At 43.8% G+C, this 22,430-nt stretch overlaps 1 protein-coding gene across 3 annotated transcripts in view; it reads left to right on the top strand.

Annotated features, from left to right (window-relative positions):
* Positions 1 to 22,430, top strand: part of parn (poly(A)-specific ribonuclease (deadenylation nuclease)) — a 167,848-nt gene that overhangs the window by 62,245 nt on the left and 83,173 nt on the right. For all 3 annotated transcript variants that reach the window (XM_059979084.1, XM_059979085.1, XM_059979086.1), the window contains exons 20-21: positions 801 to 887; positions 10,749 to 10,823. In XM_059979084.1, the coding sequence (XP_059835067.1) occupies positions 801 to 887; positions 10,749 to 10,823 (162 nt within the window). The remainder of the gene's footprint in view (positions 1 to 800; positions 888 to 10,748; positions 10,824 to 22,430) is intronic.

Raw genomic sequence — 22,430 nt, forward strand, 5'->3', positions numbered from 1 at the left:
ATGAAACCTATAAGACCCACAGAAACAAGGGCAGACACGTTGATAGTTTGCACTTTTGAAGGGAGACCTGTCCTCCAAGAATTTTTTCGTCAAGAAGGGGTGCCACAGTCGCACAGTGATTAGTGCAACACTATTGAAGCCTGGGGCTTCGGTCTTTGGAGTTTAATTCCAGGCTGTCTGTAAGAAGTTTGTACATTCTCCCCATGTCCATGTGGGTTTTCTCTGGGTGGTCCGGTTTCCTCCCATAGTCCAAGACGCACCGGTTAGTAGGTTAATTGGTCATTGTAAATTGTCCTGTAATTGAACTGTGGTTAAATCAGTTGGTTGCTGGGTTGCACAGTTCATTGGGCCGGAAGGGCCTGTTCCATGCTGTATCTCCAAGTAAATAAATATAAATAAATTTACAGTTAAATAGGCACTGACACAATTATGGAGAATTCTCGTAAAGAGAAAACTCAGGCTCAGTATTCATGGTGGTCATGTGTTTCTGTTTCTCTGAAGTGTGTTAGCATTTCCTTTGGAAAAGAATGTTAGACCAGCTCAAGGGAAAAGGAAGAATCTATACAACAGTTCAGTGGAAGTAATGAAAAGCTTTTTGTAAGAATGAAGGCCATCAGTTGTTCAAGGATTAAACCATGACTGTTTATTGGCAGGCACTTACTTGCATATGCATCTATTTTTAACTGATTCATGTGTTGAGAGAACAAATTGTACTTATTTTTTTCATCCGCCAAGTTTTGAATCCCTGAAGCACCAAAGCTTTATCATCAACCTCACCAGTGTTTGCTTTTCTCTTTCAGTGCAACCAAAAAGAGACCATGTTCTCCATGTTCGTTTTCCCAAGGAATGGAAGACCAGTGACCTCTACCAACTTTTCAGTGCCTTTGGTAGGATCCTTCCCTTTGTCTTCTTGCAAAGTACTTTTAAGTTTCATTTCATAAAAGTCTAGCAATGTGGTCAACGCTGTTTCCATTTTAAAAATGAAGGATTTAATGCTGCATCTCAACCTTTTATAAAGGTTCTTCAAAATATACTTACTGATATATCTCCTTCCAAAAATGACTAATTTTATAGATTTTTCAAAAGTTTGCCAATTTCAATTTATTATTTATGATGCCTGTGTCCATTGTCACTTGGAGCAAACTTTGTAAATGAAGTATACAAGATTAAGTTTCCCCTGATGAGTCATGTGGTTATAATCAGGATTTTCCAGTGAATGAGCAGGGAGGTTGTGCTGCATCTGCACAGGGTACTGGTGAGGCCACACCTGGAGTACTGAGTGCAGTCCTGGCCTTTTAATCTGAGGAAAGATTTATTGGCTTTGGAGGTGGTGCAGAGGAGGTTCACCAGGTTGATTGTGGTGATGAAGAGTTAACCTATGAGGAGCAATTGTCACTTTAGACTATATTCACTGAAATACAGAAGAATGAGAGCAGATCTTTAATGATTCAAAGTACATTTATTTGCAAAGTATGTATGTATACAGTATACAACCCTGAGTTTCATTTTCCCACAGACAGCCATGAAACGAAGAAAGAAAGAAAAAGAGAAAGATCTTATGGAAACTTATGAAAGGAATAGATAAGATAGAGGCAGGAAATCTGTTTCTGCTGGTGAATAAGACTAGAATTAATGGGCATAGTTGGCTGTCGGTGATTAGTGGTATTCTCCAGGAGTCTGTGTTGGGACTGCTTCTTTTTACGTTATAGTCAATGGCTTGGATGACAGAATTGATTGCTTTATTGTAAAGTTTGTGGCTGATATGAAGATAGGTTGGGAGCAAGCGGTTTTGAAGAAGTAGAGAGGCTACAGCAGGACTTAGACAGATTAGAAGAATGGGCAAGGAAGTGGCAGATGGAATAGTGTTGGGAAGTATATGGTCATGCACATTGGGAAAAGAAATAAAAGGGTTGAAATGTTGGTACATCATGGGCTGAAGGGCACTGATTGAGCTGTAGTGTTCTGTGTTTTATGAATATGAAGTTTGACAGGGCTCCATATACAAACCCCATTTCCAGAAAAGTTGGGATATTTTCCAAAATGCAATAAAAAACAAAAATCTGTGATATTGTGGCGACCCATTTCCTGGCACATCCAAAACGGCTCACAATTAGATAGCCTACGGGGGTTTGCGAGCACTGAGCTTTGGAGCCTCTGCGCCACGGGGGGCAGGTTGAGGGAGACTTAAAAGTGAGGCTGAGGATTTCGAATAAAGTTTTTCCTTCGACTGCAGTTACCGACTCCGTGTCGTAATTTTAGCGCTGCGTGTAGCACACCGCTACAATTGGTGACCCCGACGGTCCAAACGATTTTTGGACCAGAAATGACCGACACCGCCTCTGTTCATGCGGTTTCGTTGAAACTGCCGGGTTTCTGGACACAGCAACCGAACCTATGGTTCCAGCAAGCCGAAGCCCAATTCCACGTTCGCCAGATCACCTCAGAAGACACCCGCTACTACTACGTGGTGAGCTCCCTCGACCAGGACACAGCGGCCCAGGTCGCGGAGTTCGTACAGTCGCCCCCGGCAGACGGCAAGTACATGGAATTCAAAGCCCTGCTCCTCAGGACTTTCGGACTCTTACGGCGCGAGCGGGCTGCCCGTTTACTGCACCTGGATGGCTTGGGCGACAGACCTCCATCGGCTTTAATGAATGAGATGTTGTCTCTAGCTGACGGACACACACCCTGCCTCATGTTTGAGCAGGCATTCCTGGAGCAGCTGCCCGAGGATATACGCCTGCTGCTGTCCGACGCGGATTTCAGTGACCCCCGGAAGGTGGCAGCCCGGGCGGACTTGCTGTGGAATGCCATAAAGGTGAGCGGGGCGTCCATCGCACAGATCTCCCAGTCACGCTCCCAGCAGCAAACCAGTCCAGGCCCGGCCACAGAGCCCGCCAACCCCCGGCCCAATGAACACTGGTGCTTCTACCACCAGCGGTGGGGCTCAGAAGCCTGCCGTTGTTGCCCGCCCTGCAAGTTCCCGGGAAACGCCAGGGCCAGCCGCTGCTGATGGCTACGGCGGCTGGCCATCGGGATAGCCTCCTGTATGTGTGGGATAGAAGGTCGGGACGCCGGCTTTTGGTCGATACTGGTGCCGAGATCAGCGTTTTACCTCAGACGAGTTACGACACCCGCAGCAGGGCACCGGGTCCCCCCCTGAGCACCATGAACGGCAGCACAGTAAGGACCTATGGCACCCGTCAGGTGCAGCTACAGTTCGGCTCCAGCCAGTTCACGTGGGACTTTACATTGGCTGTCGTAGCCCAACCGCTTCTGGGTGCGGATTTTTTGCAGGCTCACAGCCTACTGGTCGACCTGCCCAGGAAGAGACTGGTACACGCTGAGACCTTTCAGACGTTCTCCCTGGGTGCAGCCCAGTTGCCAGCCCCTCACCTCGGCTCCATCACGCTGTCCGACAACGACTTCACCAGGGTCCTGGCGGATTTCCCATCGGTTCTGGCACCGCAGTTCACAGCGGCCATGCCCCGACACGGCGTACAGCACCACATCCCGACCCAGGGACCACCCCTCCACGCCCGTGCTCGGCGGCTTCCCCCGGACAAGCTCCAACTGACGAAGGAGGAGTTCCAGAGGATGGAGGAATTGGGGATCATCCGGCGGTCCGACAGCCCATGGGCCTCCCCCCTGCACATGGTGCCCAAAGCGACGGGAGGCTGGAGACCGTGCGGCGACTACCGCAGGCTGAACGAGGCTACCACACCGGACCGCTACCCTGTGCCGCACATTCAGGACTTTGCAGCAAACCTGCACGGCGCACGGATCTTCTCCAAGGTAGACCTCGTCCGAGGGTACCATCAAATCCCGATGCATCCTGACGACGTCCCCAAAATGGCTCTCATCACCCCGTTTGGCCTTTTCGAGTTCCTCCGCATGCCGTTCGGCCTGAAGAATGCCGCACAGACTTTCCAGCGGTTAATGGACGTGGTGGGACGGGACCTGGACTTCGCGTTCATCTATTTGGACGACATCCTCATAGCCAGCAGCAGTCGTCAGGAGCATCTGTCCCACCTCCGTCAACTCTGCGCCCGACTGAGTGAGTACGGTCTTACAATCATCCCTGCCAAATGCCAGTTCGGACTCGATACCATTGACTTCCTGGGCCACAGGATTACTAAAGACGGGGCAACCCCTCTGCCCGCTAAGGTAGATGCGGTCCGCCACTTCCCCCAACCCACCACAATCAAAGGCCTTCAGGAATTCGTAGGTATGGTCAGTTTCTACCACCGCTTCCTCCCTTCAGTTGCCCGGATCATGTGCCCCCTGTTCGCCCTGATGTCGGGTCCGAGCAAGGACATTATCTGGGACGAGGAGTCCGCCGTCGCTTTCGTTCAAACGAAGGAAGCTTTGGCGAACGCCGCAATGCTAGTACATCCCAGAATGGACGCCCCTACCGCCCTCACAGTGGACGCATCTAACACGGCAGTCGGTGGGGTGCTGGAGCCACTCATCGCAGGTTTCTGGCAACCCCTGGCGTTTTTCAGCAAACACCTGTGGCCACCCGAGCTCAAGTACAGTGCTTTCGACCGGGAACTGTTGGCGCTCTACCTGGTAATCCGGCATTTCAGGTACTTCCTAGAAGGTCAGCACTTCACCGCGTTCACGGACCACAAACCGCTTACCTTTGCGTTTACAAAAGCGTCTGAACCCTGGTCGCCCGCCAGCAACGCCACCTGTCCTACATCTCTGAATACACGACGGATGTCCGGCACGTCTCGGGTAAGGACAATGTCGTGGCGGATGCGCTCTCTTGCCCTACCGTTCATGCCCTTTCCCAAGGGGTAGACTTTGAGGCACTGGCAGAGGTGCAGCAGGCGGATGAGGAGATTCCGAGTTACAGAACCGCAGTCTCCGGTTTGCAGCTCCAGGACCTCCCCGTAGGCCCAGGTGAGAGGACCCTACTCTGTGACGTCGCCACCGGCCAGCCCCATCCCATCGTCCCGACAGCCTGGCGGCGCCGTGTTTTCGACTCCATTCATAACTTGGCGCATCCCTCCATCCGGACAACTGTCCAGATGGTTTCCAGCAGGTTCGTTTGGCACGGACTCCGCAAACAGGTCAGTGAATGGGCCAAAACGTGCATGCACTGCCAGACGGCCAAGGTGCAGTGGCACACCAAAGCCCCACCGCAGCAGTTCCATCCCGCCCACCAGCGTTTCGACCACATTCATGTGGATATCGTGAGCCCCCTGTCAGCCGCGCGGCACCTCCTGACTATCCCGCTCACCGACACCACCTCCGAATCTTGCGCCCGAGCCCTGATCACCACCCGGATATCTCGCTTTGGTGTACCGGCCCACATTTCCTCCGACAGAGGTGCCCAGTTCACCTCCAGCCTGTGGTCAGCTATGGCCAGCCTTTTGGGGACTCAGCTGCACCACACAACTGCCTACCACCCACAGTCGAACGGGCTAGTGGAGCGTTTCCACCGTCACCTGAAGTTGGCCCTCATGGCCCGCCTGCGAGGAGCCAACTGGGCTGACGAGCTTCCCTGGGTCCTACTCGGCATCCGCACGGCGCCCAAGGACGATCTGCACGCCTCGTCGGCCGAGTTGGTGTACAGCGCGCCCCTGGTCATCCCTGGGGAGTTCCTACCAGCCCCACGGGGGCAAGAGGAAGATCCCGCAGCAGTCCTGGGCAGACTACGCGAGAAGCTCGGTAACCTGGCCCCCATACCCACTTCACAGCACAGGCGGAACCCGACCTGCGTACCCAAAGACCTGCAGAACTGTAAGTTTGTGTTTGTACGAAGGGACGGGCATCGGCCACCGCTGCAGCGGCCATACGAGGGGCCGTTTATGGTGCTCCGGAACAACGGGTCCACGTTCGTGCTGGACGTTGGGGGGAAAGAGGAGGTTTTCACAGTGGACCGCCTCAAACCGGCCCATGTGGACCTGGCACAACCGGCCGAGTTTCCGGCACCTCGGCGCAGAGGCGGACCTCCCAAGCAGGTTCTGGCCCAGACTGTGGACTTTGGGGGGTGTATCGCTGGTTCTGGGGGGGGTTATGTGGCAACCCATTTCCTGGCACATCCGAACCGGCTCACAATTAGATAGCCTACGGGGGTTTGCGAGCACAGAGCTTTGGAGCCTCTGCGCCACGGGGGGGCAGGTTGAGGGAGGCTTAAAAGTGAGGCTGAGGATTTCGAATAAAGTTTTTCCTTCGACTGCAGTTACCAACTCCGTGTCGTAATTTTAGCGCTGCGTGTAGCACACCGCTACAATATGTTAATTCACGTGAACCTTTATTTAACAGACAAAAGTACAAAGAAAAGATTTTCAATAGTTTTACTGACCAACTTAATTGTATTTTGTAAATATACACAAATTTAGAATTTGATGGCTGCAACACACTCAACAAAAGTTGGGACAGAGTTAAAATAAGATTGAAAAGTGTACAGAATATTCAAGTAACACCGGTTTGGAAGACTCCACATTAAGCAGGCTAATTGGTAGCAGGTGAGGTATCATGACTGGGTATAAAAGTAGCGTCCATCAAAGGCTCAGTCTTTGCAAGCAAGGATGGGTCGTGTCTCACCCCTTTGTACCAAAATTCACGAGAGAATTGTTAGTCAGTTCAAAAGGAACATTTCCCAACGCTAGATTGCAGAGAATTTAGGTCTTTCAACATCTACAGTACATAATAATTGTGAAAAGATTCAGAGAATTCAGAGACATCTCAGTGCGTAAAGGGCAAGGTCGGAACCACTGAATGCGCGTGATCTTCAAGCCCTCAGGCGGCACTGCCTAAGAAACCGTCAAGCTACTGTGACAATTATAGCCACCTGGGTTCGGGAGTACTTCGGAAAGCCATTGTCACTTAACACAGTCTGTCGCTGCATCCAGAAATGCAACTTGAAACTGTATTACGCAAGGAGGAAGCGATACATCAACTCTATGCAGAAACGCTGGCGAGTTCTCTGGGCCCGAGCTCATCTCAGTAGGACCGAAAGACTGTAGAACCGTGTGCTGTGGTCAGATGAGTCCGCATTTCAGCTAGTTTTCGGAAAAAACAGGCGTCCAGTTCTCTGTGCCAAAGATGAAAACGACCATCCTGATTGTTATCAGTGAAAGGTGCAAAAGCCAGTACCTGTGATGGTATGGGGGTGCATCAGTGCCCACGGCATGGGTGAGTTGCATGTATGTGAAGGTACCATTGACTCTGAGGCGTATATTAAGATCTTAGAGAGACATATGTTGCCATCAAGGCGACGTCTCTTCCCGGGACGTCCATGCTTATTTCAGCAGGACAATGCCAGACCACATTCTACACAAGCTACAACAGCGTGGCTTTGTAGACACAGAGTGTGTGTGCTTGCCTGGCCTGCTGCCAGTCCAGATCTATCTCCTATTGAAAATGTATGGTGCATCATGAAGAGGAGAATCAGGCAACGGAGACCACGGACTGTTGAGCAGCTGAAGTCTTAAGTAAAGCAAGACTGGACAAAATTTCCAATTGCAAATCTACTACAATTAGTATCCTCAGTTCCAAAACGATTAAAAAGTGTTATTAAAAGGAAAGGTGATGTAACACAATGGTAAACATGCCTCTGTCCCAACTTTTGTTGAGTGTGTTGCAGCCATCAAATTCTAAATTTGTGTATATTTGCAAAATACAATTAAGTTGGTCAGTAAAGCTATTGAAAATCTTCTCTTTGTACTTTTGTCAGTTAAATAAAGGTTCACGTGAATTAACATATCACAGATTTTTGTTTTTATTGCATTTTGGAAAATATCCTAACTTTTCTGGAAATGAGATTTGTAGATTAATGCACGTAGGTTTACTGACATGTAACATTTGTAATACAGGAAGCACTTGGAATAAACCGATCCTTTTTGTGATGGCAGGCTGTGACTAGTGATGCACAACAAGATTCAGAGCTTGGGCCCTAGCTACTTATGGTGAATATAATGATTGAGATGAGAGAACTAAATGTAATGGCTGCAAACTTACAGGTAGCACAAAACTGGGTGGTAGTGAGAACTGGGAAGAAGATGCACAGAGGCTTCAGTGAGATTTGAGATTCTCATATTTTTGAGAAAGCAGACAGGCCGACAATAAGAACTTGTGTTCCAAAGTAAATTTTTAAATTATTTGATAATGTTCAATGGGTCAGGTGACACCTTTAGATAGGAACAGTGTCAAGGTACAGGCAGCTGATCATTCTGAAGGATGGTTGAAACCTTTCTGATGAAAGTTAGTGGAGCTGAAGTGAAAATGGATTGAGTGGTTTGGCCCAATGAGCATTTTCAATATTTATTATTATTTGTTTTAGAAGTTTTATGGAATGTAAATATGATGGCTACGTGGCCAACTCTGTGTTGACAGGGCAGAAGGAAAACGCCAAGCTGAGTATTCCTCCAGTATCACTACAGATGCACTAATCCCACTGTCATGTGCTTAAATAGAGCAGAATCACCTACTTTTGATAAAAATACAGAATTAGCTTTGTCAATTCACCGTAAGTGAGAAATGCCTGCAGATCTTAAATCATTAATTTGATCTCTGGATGACATAAATTACTTTCTCATAATCTCCTTGTCAAGAAATTGCAGTTAACTTAAGGAATATCATGGACTCTTGTCAACTTGACAAGATGTCAAAAGTTGTTCTGTAGAAGAATTTGAAAGAGGCCTGGGTTATCAAACTTGGAAGCCAATTGCCAAAATACATTTCTGTTGAGGATTGTAACTTTATTTTTCCATATGTTACTCTTCCTCCCCTTGAGCCTCAACATCCAACACATCATTCTCTGCAACTATCGCCATCTCAAAAGGGACTGTGCCATCTAACATATCTTTAACTCCACGCTGCTGTCTCCTGCAGTTTCTGCAGGGATCACTCACTCCATGATTCTCTTGTCCATTCATCCTTCCCCACTAAACTCTCTCTTCACACTTATCCCTGCATGTGGCCAAAGTTCTACACCTGCCCATTCACCTCCTCCATCACCTCCATTCAGTGCCCCAAAGTGTCCTTCCAGGTGAAGCAACACTTCACTGCAAATCTGCTGGGGTCATCTTTTGTATCCAGTGCTCCCAATGCGACTTCCTCTACATTGATGAGACCCATTGTAATTCGGGGGACTGCTTCATTGAGCACCTCCATTCCGCCCTCCAAAAATGGAACTTCACAGTGGCAAAACATTTTAATTCCAATTCGTATTCCAACATGTCGGTCCATGGCCTCCTCTTGTGCCAACTTGAGACCACCCTCAGGGTGGAGGAGCTGTACCTTTATATTCTGCCTGGATAGCCTCCAGCATGATGGTATGAATATTGATTTCTCCTTTCTGTTTTTTAAAAAAAATTTCTGTCCCCTCCCCCTTCTTATAGTCCCCACTCCCCACTCTGGCCCTTTACCTCTTCTCATCTGCCCAGCACCTTCCCCAGCGTCTGCTCCTCTTTCCCTTTCTCCTAAGGTCAACTCTGCTCTCCTATCAGATTCCTTACTCTGCAGCCCTTTACCTTTCCCACCCACCTGGCTTCACCTGTCACCTTCCAACTAGCTGCCTCCCCCTCCCATCACCTTTTTATTGTGGCATCTTCCCTCTTCCTTTCAGTCCTGATGAAGGGTCTTGGCCCGAAACATTGACTGTTTATTCATTTCCGTAGATGTTGCCTGACCTGCCGAGTTCCTCCAGCAGTTTGTGTATGTTGCTTACCCTTCCTCAGTAGTTTATTGCCGTGCGTTAATAGATCAAAGAATAGTTCAAACAATGTGATTACATTGTCCAGTAGAAAACAGCTAATTAGAGGAGGTCTCAAATTAGTGTTGTAAGCCTACAGATGGTGAAAAAGATTAAGTTGCGATGAATCAACTTTATTCACAATGTCAGAATCAGGTTTATTATCACCAGCACGTGTCGTGAAATTTGTTAACTTAGCAGCATCAGTTCAATGCAATACATAGTATAGAAGGGAAAAAAACACTAATAATGAAAACTAAATCAATTGCAGTATATGTATATTGAATAGATCAAAAATCATGCAAGAAAACAAATGATATATATTAAAAAAGTGAGGTAGTGTCCAAGGATTCAATGTCCATTTAGGAATTGGATGGCAGAAGGGAAGAAGCTGTTCCTGAGTCACTGGGTGTGTGTTGGTGTGACGTACAACAAAAAATAACATTGAACAATTATAAAGAATTATATAATATAAAGTTAGATGTTGAAGTATGGATATGGAATAAAATGTGCATTAATAGATAAATACCAGCATGTATATGTGATGTTAACAGTTATATTTTTAAAAATGGCTTTAAGTGTTTGAAGTGCAATGCAGCAAATAGGTGCAACAGAGAGAGGGGTGTGCTGATGACTAGAATGGGTAATCACATTAACTGCCTGGGAGAAAAAAGTACTTAAAGATGACTTTTAAGATGTTACTGAACTAGAATTTGGGCTTAACTGACTTCATGAATTAAATGAATGAACTTTGGACTTCCCTGAAATAAGCTTATTCCTGCACCAAATTAGGAACATGGTACTTTTTTAAAAGAAGAGTTTTATCTCCTTTATGTCTGAAAGTAACAAAGTGCTTTTGATGACTGCATGGCATGCATTGTAATCAGATATCAAAAAATATGACTTGGGTTTAGTAAAATGCTAACAGTTTATTTTGATTTAACAAAGGCTTCAAATCATGCTCTTCCTATCAGGTGACATTTTGAAGTACAAGTTTATTAAATATTTGTATGTGACTGTGATTTTGTTCTAATACTAGGTAACATCCAGGTGTCTTGGATAGATGATACTTCAGCATTTGTTGCACTGAGCCAACGGGAGCAGGTACAGATCGGTGAGTGCAGTTGCAAATTTTTGCAGAGTCAACTGTTTCTGCACAAAGGCTTGTGTAATCATGTTCCTCCTTTGTCAGTTTTCTCCCCCACCCCTGTTATAATTTTTTTTCCCAGTTTAAAGATCCATGTGTGCTTACTGACTGTACTCCAACTATTATTCATTCCTGTCTTGACTGATTTTTGGCAGGCTCCTTTGCAGGAGATTCGCAGGTGGGTGTGACCGTTGCCTAACTTCAACATAAACCTCCCAGAGCCAGAATCAGAATCAGATTTAATATCAGTGGCATATGTCGTGAAATGGTAGGAAGTGATTAGGAAGGGGTGATATGGCCAGTTTTCTTCTTGTGACACCCTGATTTGTTCCAGCTATTCCTCCCTGTCTTGCTCTGTTGTTCACAGTCAGCTGAACAGCAGAAACCAGCAGAGCTCGCTGTTGCCATTGGGAAGGAGGTACAGCAGTCTTAGATCCCCCAACACCAGTTTCAGGAACGGTTATTACCCTTCAACCATCAGGCTCTTGAACCACAGTGGACAACTTCACTCAACACTGAATTGATTCCACAACCTATGGACTCACTTTCAAGAGACTGTGTAACTCTTGTTCTCAGTAATATTTATTTACTTCATTATTATCTTTATTTGTTAATTTTTGTACTCGCACAGTTTCTCTTTTGCACAATGATTGTCTTTTTGCGTGTGGCTTTTCATTGATTCTGTTGTATTTTGTTCTACTGTGAATGCCTGCAAGAAATCAAATCTCAGAGTAGTATATGGTGACATACTTTGATCATAAATTTACTTTGAACTTTTGAACAGATGAAAGTGGGGGAGGGAGGGGAAGGGGTCGAAGCTGGATGTTGCGAATCTAAAAATTAAAAGAGAAACAATGATTTAAATACTCAGCAGGTCAGACCTCATCAATGGCAACAGAAACGGTTAATGTTTGTGGTTGTGATGAAGGATCTTGGACCCAAAAGCATTAATTCTCATAGATGTGACCTGACCTGTTGAATATTTCCAGCACTTTCTGGTTTGATGATAGCAGGAACACTGAACTTGACATCTTGAGATGTGTGAGTCAGTGACTAAAGACTATATTGGTCAATCATCTGTGTAGTTTAACTTGGGGTAACAAAATAGAAGCAGAATCTCTGGGAAGTAGAATGTTTTGCTGTTAAGAAATCTGGACAAATGCCCATAGAGCACATGTGATAGTCACACAGTTCTTTTGATTCATCGGCTACTTGCACTTGTGACAGTCATTCAGCAATCTCAACTCAGAATAAATACACAAGTATAAGCACAAGGGTGATGTTTTTCCATTTCCCTTTGCAGGCGCCAAGACTTGGCTAATTTTTGAAAAAATATTTTTAATATTACTTGTCATATCAGTCTTGGTAGATCAGCAATTTTACCATCTGAAAACGATGCATTCAAGTGATCACCAGTGCTACTGCTAAATAAGCTATGAGACTTAAGGTATTTCTGTCTATCTCTTCGCAGTTCTTCATTTTAATTCTCTGGGCCAAATTCAGTGTGAAAGTGTGAAGAGCAGCACAACTTAACCACTGATATAGTCAGTACTTGAAAAAAGTTCAATTCAAGGAGTGAGCTGGCTAATTGGATCAAAATTGCCTTGATGGTGGCAGCAGAGGGAAGTGGTAGAAAGATGCCAATCCCCAAAGTAATGGAGGTCAACACAGCATCTACCTTCTTAACCACCCTATCAACTTGCATGGCAGCTTTAAGGGATCTATGGATTTTGACCCCTCTCATCCTCCACATTGCTAAGAATCCTGCCATTAACATTGTACTCCACCTTCAAGGCATGATCTACCCCTCACAAAGCCGAAAAGATAGACTATCCCTAATCAGAATATGCTTCTCCAGGTGGATGTAAATCCTCTCTGGAAGAATCCTCATCATGAGCTTTCCCACTACTGACAGAAGACTCACTGGTTTATAACTCCCGAAATTATCACTGTTGCCTTTGTTGCACAGAACAGCATCTACCATCCTCCAGTCCTCTGATACTGCACCAAGATCGATTGTTGTTTGCTGCAGTAGAGTGTTTCCTTCTATCTTTCCTCGTTCAAAGTTCAAAGTAAATTTATTATCAAAGTACATATATGTCACTATATGCAACACTGTGATTCATCTTCTTGCAGGCTTAGTCAACAAATCCATAACAGCATAACCATTATAGAATCGATGCAAGACGCCGCCAAATGGATGTTTAACCAATATGCAAAAGACAGCAATTGTGCAAATGCAGAAAGAAAGAAATAATAATAAATAAGAAATGAATACCGAGAACATGAGATGAGATGAAGAATTCTTGAAAGTGAGTTCATAGGTGTGAGAACATTTCGGTGCTGGGGCAAGTGAAGCCTTTTCATTCAAGACCCTAATGGTTGAGCGGTAATAACTGTTCCTGAATTTGGTGGTGTGAATCCTGAGGCTCCTGTACCTTTTTCCTGATGGCAGCAGTGAGAAGAGAGCATGATCTGGGTGGTGGGGGTCCCGGATGATGAATGCTGCTTTCATGCGACAATTAGATGTAGCCAGTGCTGGGCAGATGTACTTTACCTGTGATGAACTGAGCAATACCCACTACTTTTTGTAGACCTTTCTGTTCAAGGGCTTTGCTGTTTCCATATCAGGCTGTGATGCAGCTAGTTAATATACTCTCCATCACACATCTACAGAAGTTTGTCAAAGTTTTAGAGGTCATGCCAAATCTTCACAAGCTCCAAGGGATGTAGAGGCGCTGCCATGCTTTCTTTGTTATTCCACTTGCGTGCTGGGCCCAGGGCAGGCACTCTGAAATCGTAACACTGAGGAATTTAAAGTTGCTGACCCCCTCCACTTCTGATCGTCCGATGAGCACTGGCTCATGGACTCCTGGTCTCCTCCTCCTGAGGTCAATAATTAGCTCTTGAGGATTTTTTTTAAAGCTACTGTTGTTCAATGGACCATTTGTCAGTTCTTGCCAGTCCATAGAACAATAGCAGTTTTAGAAAATCCTCAAAATGATGTTAACTGTGGTTCAGTTGATTGTACTCTTACATTGAGTTAAAAGGCTCTAGCTTCAAAGGAAAAATAATTAGTATCTTGGATGACGTTTCAGTAACTTCCGGAGGGAGATGAAAGATTAGCTTTATTGTGCATTGAAACGAACAGTGAGATGTGTGGTTTCCATCAAATCAAATCAGCGAGTGTCATCACACTTCCAGCGCCAGCATAGAATGGTCACAGCTCGCTCACTCACCCTAATTGTACATCTTTGGGATATTGGAGGAAGCCCATGCGGAGAACATGTAAACTCCTTAGCCACAGTGGCGGGAATTGAAGGTACCATGTCGGCCCAGGGTTTTGGCCTGAAACACTGACTGCTCATTCCCTTCCATTGATGCTGCCTGACTTGCTGAGATCCTCTAGAATTTTGTGTGCACTGCTACATTTAAAAAAGCATTAAACCTTCTCATGTGTGTACAAAACGAAATCTATGGCACCTTTCCAAAAAGCGCAGGGATACTTTCTCTGGTCTTTTCACACATTTGTCCTTTGATCAACATTTTGGAAATTAGCTTATTTATTGTCACATGCACCAAGATAGTGGAGAAACCTTGATGTGCATGCCATTGGTACAGATCATTCCAAACGTAAGTACATTGAGGTAGTACAAAGGGAAAATTAATAACAGAACACAGTATATAATGTTATGGCTTCAGTGAATTTCAGTGCAGGTAGACAATAAGGTGCAAGGGCCATGATGAGGTGGATTGCAAAATCAGATCAAAGAATGGATTATCTAGATTTATCACATTGATTAGGAGCTTCATTTACAAATAATTGATCACCTTAATTACAGTACCTACTCTTGTAAGGTACATTGCTAATTGTAAAACTTGGGATATTTTGCAAAAGAACTAACTTCCTGAATCTTGCCAGTATTGCATTCTTTTATAGATGAGATTTGTATTACTGAGATGGGTGGTCAGATATGGCCACAAGGTTTTTGTCAGGCAAAACTCTTAATATACTTTTCAAATATGAATTTTTTTCCATGTTTGGACTGTTACTTTTGAATGTGATATCTAAGTTAATGTTTGTGTTTTTTTAAGGAACCATTGCAACATTCAAAGTTTTTCATCTGTTCTGTTCCCTCTGAATTGATTCATTTGAATAGATATATAGTTTTGGAATAAGCACATCTTTTCTGCATTGTTGCCTATGCCCTTCCTCCTAAAATTTATTCAGATTGTTTCTGTTCCAGGTGGTTGTTGGTTAAATTGACTATTTCCTGTATAACTTATTGATTTGAATGGCAGGTCATTGCAACAAAGCTAGCTGTTGTTTATTCTCCAAGTTAATGGGTTCCTTGAGCTCTTGATTTGCATTAAGTGAGTAATCTGTCAGTGGCATTTTGCATGGCTCCATAAAATGCAAATTTTCAGAGGAAAATGCCTAATCTTGTCAGGGTCTGCAGTATAAAGCGACTCACTCAGTTTGTTCAAAGAGTCATGGATTCCACGCTTGCCAAAAGCTATTAGGTCATGAGGTGCTCATCGTTTTGTTACCTAGATCAGATGCCAAGGTCCAAATGAGCTGACTCTTCACCTTCCAGGAATCAGCTGGCAAGCTTTTAGGAAGGTCTCATTGGCAAGAAGGACTTTGCCATTTCCCAGTACATTCTTGTATCCTTTGCTAGGAGCTAAAACTCAATCACTCGCCTGCCTGTCAAAGTTGGGAGGCTTTTTAAGTTTCTTTGAATATCTGAGCCATTTCTCTACACCCCTTCATCTCTCCTCTCTCTACACCCATGATTGTGTGGCAAGACACAGCTCAAACAGCATCTGTAAATTTACTAACAATACAACCATTGTTGGTAGAATCTCAGATGGTGATGAGAGGGTGTACAGGAGCAAGATATACCAGCTAGTTGAGAGGTGTCGCAGCAACAACCTTGCACTCAACATCAGTAGGACCAAAAAAACTAATTGTGGATTTCAGAAAGGGCAAGACGAGGGAAAACACACCAGTCCTCACAGAGGGATCGGAAGTGGAAAGATTGAGCAATTTCAAGTTCCTGAGTGTCAATTCTTTGAGGACCTCACCTGGACCCCACATAACAATGCAACTATAAAGACGGCAAGATGGCAGGTATACTACTTTAGGAGTTCAAGGAAAATTGGTATGTCAGCAAAAACACTTGCAAATTTCTACAGATATACTGTGGAGAGCATTCTAATGGGTAGCATCATTGTCTGGTATAGGGGGGGAAGGGGCTGCTGCACAGGATTGAAATAAGCTGCAGAACATTGTGAAGTCAGTCTACTCCATCCTGGGCTCTAGCTTCTGTAGTACCCAGGTCATCTTCATGGAACAGTGCCTAAGAAGGTGTTGTCCATCATTAAGGACCTGCATCACCGAGACCGTGCCCTCTTCTTATTGCTGCCATCAGGAAGAAGGTACAGAGGCCTGAAAGCACACAATGATTCATGAACAGCTTCTTTCCCCGTCATCAGTTTCTGAGTGGACATTGAACCCATGACAGGACCTCACTATTTTCTTGCACTACTCATTTAATTTATCCAAAATACTCTCTTGCTGTCGCATTACGTTGTTCGGCTGCCACAAAGTTAATAAATTTAATGGCTTGTGCAGGTGATATTAAATCTGATTCATTTTAAAAGATTTAAAATGGCTTCAAGTAATTATTCAGTCACACCGTTTGATCATGGGGTTTAAGGCATTGTTTGAATTTTTTAAAAGTCATTCAACTTTTAAAAGGAATAGACAAAATGAAAAAGGTGAGAAAACACTTTTTCATTGTGTCTACTTTTAAAAGTTGAATGATTTATTCTATTAAAAATTGAATAAAGGCAGTAGAGAGAGCACTGCATTTTCTCTATAATAGCAGCACTGTATTCTGCATTCTGCTTTCCTTTTCCTTTTTAGTACCTTGATGTCTTTGGGTATGGAATGATCTGTCAGAATGGCATGCAAAAGAAAGCTTTTCATTGTATCTTGGTACAGGTGACAATAACAGACCAAGACTAGATGTTAACTCAGAAAATGAGGAAGTGAAATAATAGATCTTAAAAGAAAAAAAAATGCTGGAATACTAAGCAGGTCAGGCAGCATCTGAGGAGAGAGTGGTGTTCACATGGTACCTTTTGAAAGCCACCTGGAAATCCAAATGTAGTACTTCTACTTCCAGTTTCGTTGTGTTTCTTACTTCCTCTTAGAATTCTAGAAAACTTAAATGCAAAATGAAATCAAGTTCACTTTAATTGGGGAAAAATTTGTAAGACAATAAAGGTCCTTCCATTGCCACCTCAATAATGGATTTCAGCATTTTCTTTGTGACAGGCGTCATCATCTGGCCATAAACAAAAAAAGAATAAAGAGTCGATGTTTCAGGCCAAGACCCTCCATCAGGACTGATTGATGGTGCTTGATCTGCTGAGTTCTTCTGCATTTTGTGTATATTGCTCTGTTATTTAGCCAGTTGTTTCCTGCTTATATTTTCTGTTCCTTCTTTCCTTTTATGGTGTTAATGACATTTGTGCCTTTCTAATTATCTAGGACATTCCCAGAACGTAGGAAGGTTTGGCAGATTGAAACCAATTCATCCACTGTCTAGTCATTTCCTTTAAGTTCCTTGGATGCTGGCCATCTGGCCCAGGCACTTTCTGTCCTATCACCGTATTAGTTTGCTTACTAATTTTTTTCTCTAGCAATGAAGAATGTTTAAAGATCCTCTGTCTTTTAAGACCTTTGATTTTTTAATATTGTAGGGATGCGCTTATAGTGTCTTCCCCAATACGATAATTTTTTAAGATCTCTGCCACTTTTCTTCCTGCTTCTCCTCAGTATTGCCCTCTAAGGGATCAATATTTACATCAGTTTTTATGCTCTTTCTGAAGTTCTTGCCAAATTTTTAAAAATTATTTGCCAGTTTGCCACCACATTCTAAATCCTCCTTAGTTAATTTTTGAACACTAGTTTCAGCCAAGTTTCTAAATCTCGAACTGAATTGGAAAAACTATCATGTTGCAAACATTCTTTCCTAAAGGACTCTATACTCTAAGATTATTCATTAAAAATGTTTCATTACACAATACCATGTCTAAAATAGTCTACTCGGTGCTTGGTTCCTCAATCTATTTCTCCAAGAAATCATCGAAGATACATTCCATGAACTCATCCTCAAGCCTACTGTTGCCATTTTGATTCTTTTCCAATTTTATAATTAATATGAAAACCTTTCATAAAAGTCTTCATTATTTTTTTCAGTTGTATAATGTTATTCAGTAGAGCAAGGGTTGTAGATTAAAGATTGGGTTATCAGACAGTAGGAATTAATGCTATTTTTGGATTGTTATTTGAGGTACCCATGTAATTAACGCTTGTAATTAATAGAATTAATGATGGGTACCTCAGCTGTTTGCATGAGGGAAACGTGTTTGTATATCCAAGTTTTGCTTCTGGCAGAAAGCTATGTGACTGAGCTGTGAGGAAGATGAAGACATCTGCAGGGATAGAGTTAGCTTAACTGAAAGGGCAGTGATATAGCAGATGGTATACCATGTGGAACAAATGTAAGTTCATGTAGAAAGTCAGAATTACCTTTGCAAAATGGTGAAATTCAAAGGTGTTCAATTAGGAAGTTGTCATGCAAATGCAACAGTGCAAGAGATTCCACAGATACTTCAAATCCAGAGTTGGGGACACAAAATGCTAGAGGAACTCATCAGATCAGAGGGCATCTATGGAGAGGAATGAGCAGTCGACATTTTGGGCCAAGACCCTGCTTTAAGACTGGAAAGGAGGTGGGGTAAGAGGCCAGAATAAGAACTTGGGTGGTGGGGAGGGGGAGGAGTTACAATATAGAAGGTGATAGGTGAAGCCAAATGAGGGAGAAGGGAGGTAGGTGGGGGGGGGGGGGGAAGAGGGAATGAAAGTACAACAAGACTGCAGACTGTATTCCTTTTAACTGCTGGAGAGTTTGCCTCCAAGAAGCAAGAATTCCTGCTTGGCGTGTAGAGTCCTAGTGAGAGTACAGCTGCAATTTAGTGCATTGTTTCTGGTTGCCCTACCCAAGGAACAATATGCAGTGGATTCAGGTTAATTGGGCAGTCGGTAAATCAGGCCAACTGCTTATTTGGGACATCGCACCACTTAATTGGAGCAGTAGACTTGCCGAACAGGTTCTAACTAGCATCAGGCGCGGGCATTTGGATGGTTGTAAAACACTTCACCGTGCTTAGAGTGAACAGTTTTTAATTTGTATCATTTGCATGTGTTTGTGCTCAAAAAGCAGTGATTTTTGTCTCTGATAGTTGGTGAGAAATAAGCAGGAAGAGAGAGGGAGAACTGTATTGCTCACTGCATTTTCAAGCATTTAGGTTTGGACATGCCAGAAACTGCCGTGAACAAAAATGTAATGAAGAATTTGAAGGTATTGACAATCACCTTGAACGTTACAATGAAAATGAAGAATTGGAGGTTGTGCTTATCAAAAGCATTGTATGAAGGCAGTCAATTATTTACACTCGGTGACTGCATTGATTTTGTTCATTTACAGTCAAATGAAAATCGCAGTGTACACTCTGAATTCCTCCGTCAATAACTATTAGGAGCCAATGCACAGTTTTATAGCACTGTGGCTTTCTGTGGAGTTCATCGCCATAGGCAGCTGTGGAGGCCAGGTCATTGGGTATACTTAAAGTGCAGGTTGATAGTTTGATTTGTCAGGGCATCAAAGCTTATAAAGTGAATGGGGTTGCAAACTGGCTGAGCCAAATGGCCTCATTCTGCTCCATGTCTTATGATCTTATGTAATAGTATTGATAATGTTCTAATTGCTATATTTTATTTAAATACATAATTTGTTACTCATTTAAGCAGTAGTTCATCTTTTTTATACTTTATAAGAATGAAACTTCGGCTAATTAAGACAGCCGCTTAATTAAGCCAAAATGCACTGGTCCTGATGTGTCCCAATTAACCAGAATCCACTGTGCTTTGAATAGAAAAAGAGCAGTGAAGTTTCATGCAAATCCTGAGATGTTAGGGTTAGCATGTGAGATGAACTTAAGCAGACTGGACCTTTTTAAAAACATGAGGAAATCTGCAGAGGCTGGAAATCCAAGTAACATATACAAAATGCTGGAGGAACTCAGCAGGCCAGGCGCCATCTGTGGAAAAGAGTAAACAGTTGACATTTTGGGCAAAGATCCTTCATTGGGACCTTTTAACTTCTTTAGTTCAGAAGAATGAAAGGTGATCTCACTGAAACAGAAAATTCTGGGGTAGAATGGTAGGGGCAGAGTTGCTGCTGTCATGATTCAGGGTGAAAGTCTCAAAATTAGAAGTCAGCCATTGGAGACAGAGATGAGAAAAAAATCCTTCACTCGGGTAGTGAATCATTGGGTATATTCAGGGTGGATAAATTATTAAATTTAAAGAAGGTTATGGGATTAGTGCCAGAAAGTGGCACTGAGATAAAAGACAAGGCCATGATCTTATTCAGTGGCAAAGCAGGTATGAGAGACTGAATGCAATACAACTATTTATATTGTACTTGTGTGAACTAAGCATCCACCCTAAAAAGATATATTTTTCTCCCCGTCAGTAATTCTTATCAAATCAATGGTGTCTCTGATTTTGTAGCTTGTAAGGCTGGTGTTGAATAGAGAAGTTTATTCCCAGCATTATGCCAACAGTTCCCTTTTGGATTATCTGACAATAGCCAATGCAATTCAACCTTTCAGAGGGTTCCGGTTTTCCGTCTGTTTTAGAACAGACCACATCAAAGTTGAGTTTATTGCCTTATTTGCAAGTACAGGTATGCTTAGGTGTATTGAAAAAATTTCTTGGGGCAGCATCATAGGCATATAGGAGCTAAATTAGGCCATTTTGCCCATTGAGTCTGCTCTGCCATTTCATCATGGCTGATCCATTTCCCCCTCAACCCCAGTCTCCTGCCTTCTCCCCATATCCCTTCATGCCCTGACCAATCAAGAACCTATTAACCACTGCTTTAATATACGTAAAGACTTGTCCTCCACAGCCATCTGCAGCTATGAATTCCACAGATTCACCACACTCTAGCTAATGAAATTCCTCCTCATCTCTGTTCTAAAGAAAAGCTCCTCTACTTAACATCATATAACAGTTATCAACATCATCAACAGGTACATTTAATGCCAGTGAAATGTATGCAATATACATCCTGAAATTCTTTTTCTTTGCAGACGTCCACAAAAAGAGAGGAGTGTCCCAAAGAATGAATGACAGTTAAAACATTAGAACCCCAAAGCCCCTCCCACTTCCCATGCACAAGCAGCAGTAAGGCAAAGTCCCCCCCCACCCCCACCAGCAAAGAATCATCAGCACCCTCCACGAGTGCTCAAGCGTGCAGCAAAACGTCAATGAAGACACAGACTTGCAGTACCCCAAAAACCACTTGTTCACCCAGTAATTTGACATACCACAGCCTCTCCCCCTCTCCTCCCTCCTTCCCCTCTCTCCCCTCCCCCCTCCCTAATAAGGGAAAAAGAGGTGTCCCTGTTTCACAGCGAGAGGCAGACCTAACAAACAACTCATTGATTTTACGATGTTAAGTCTGTTTCGTCACTTTTTTCCAAGCTCTGAGCCCAGAGAGTCGGTACCAAAAAGACGCAGCTCTCCAGCCACGCAGCCCCTGGCAGCTAACCTGCTGTTGTTCGTGATCCTGGTGGGTATCGGACTTACAGGCTTTTGTACCTTTTCCCTGATAGTAACTGCAAAAAGGTGGCATGGCCCTCATGGTAGATATCTTCGATCAAGTACTCATCCAAGTAACTTTTAATTGCAATGGTTACTGCCGATTGTATCACTGGGGTTTAGGGCAGAAATGAAGGTCCTCCGTTTCTGTCTGTACTTGGCTATATACAGTCGCACACTGAGAAATAGAAGGATTCTTCATTGCTGTTTCTGAAACATTTTTTTGAGTAGTGGATGTAGTATATATGGATTTCAGTAGGGCATTTGATAAGGTTCCCCATGCCAGGCTCCTTCAGAAAGTAAAGAGGAATGGGATCCAAGGAGACCTTGCTTTGTGGATCCAGAATTGACTTGCCCACAAAAGGCAAAGGGCGATTGTAGATTCTTCATATTCTGCATGGAAGTCAGTGGCCAGTGGTGTTCTGTAGGGATCTGTTCTGAGACCCTTCTTCTTTGCGATTTATAAAAAATATATATATATATATTATATTATTTTATATTGACCTGGATGAAGAAGTGGAAGGGTGGGTTAGTAGGTTTGCTGATGATACAAAGGCTGGCAGTGATATGGATAGTCTGGAGGGTTGTCAGAGGTTACATCAGGACACTCAAAGCTGCTGTGCAGGTTGACAGTGTTGTTAAGAAGGCATATGGTTGGCATTCATCGACCGTGGGATTGAGTTCAAAAGCCGTGATGTAATGTTACAGCTATATAAGACCTTAGTAAGATCCCACTTGGAGGATGTGGATACTATAGAGAGAGTGCAGAGTAGATTTACACGAATGTTGCCTGGATTAGAAGGCATACCTTATGAGAATAGGTTGAG

Source organism: Hypanus sabinus, chromosome 9 (genome assembly GCF_030144855.1).
Source record: "Hypanus sabinus isolate sHypSab1 chromosome 9, sHypSab1.hap1, whole genome shotgun sequence".
NCBI lineage: Eukaryota > Metazoa > Chordata > Chondrichthyes > Myliobatiformes > Dasyatidae > Hypanus > Hypanus sabinus.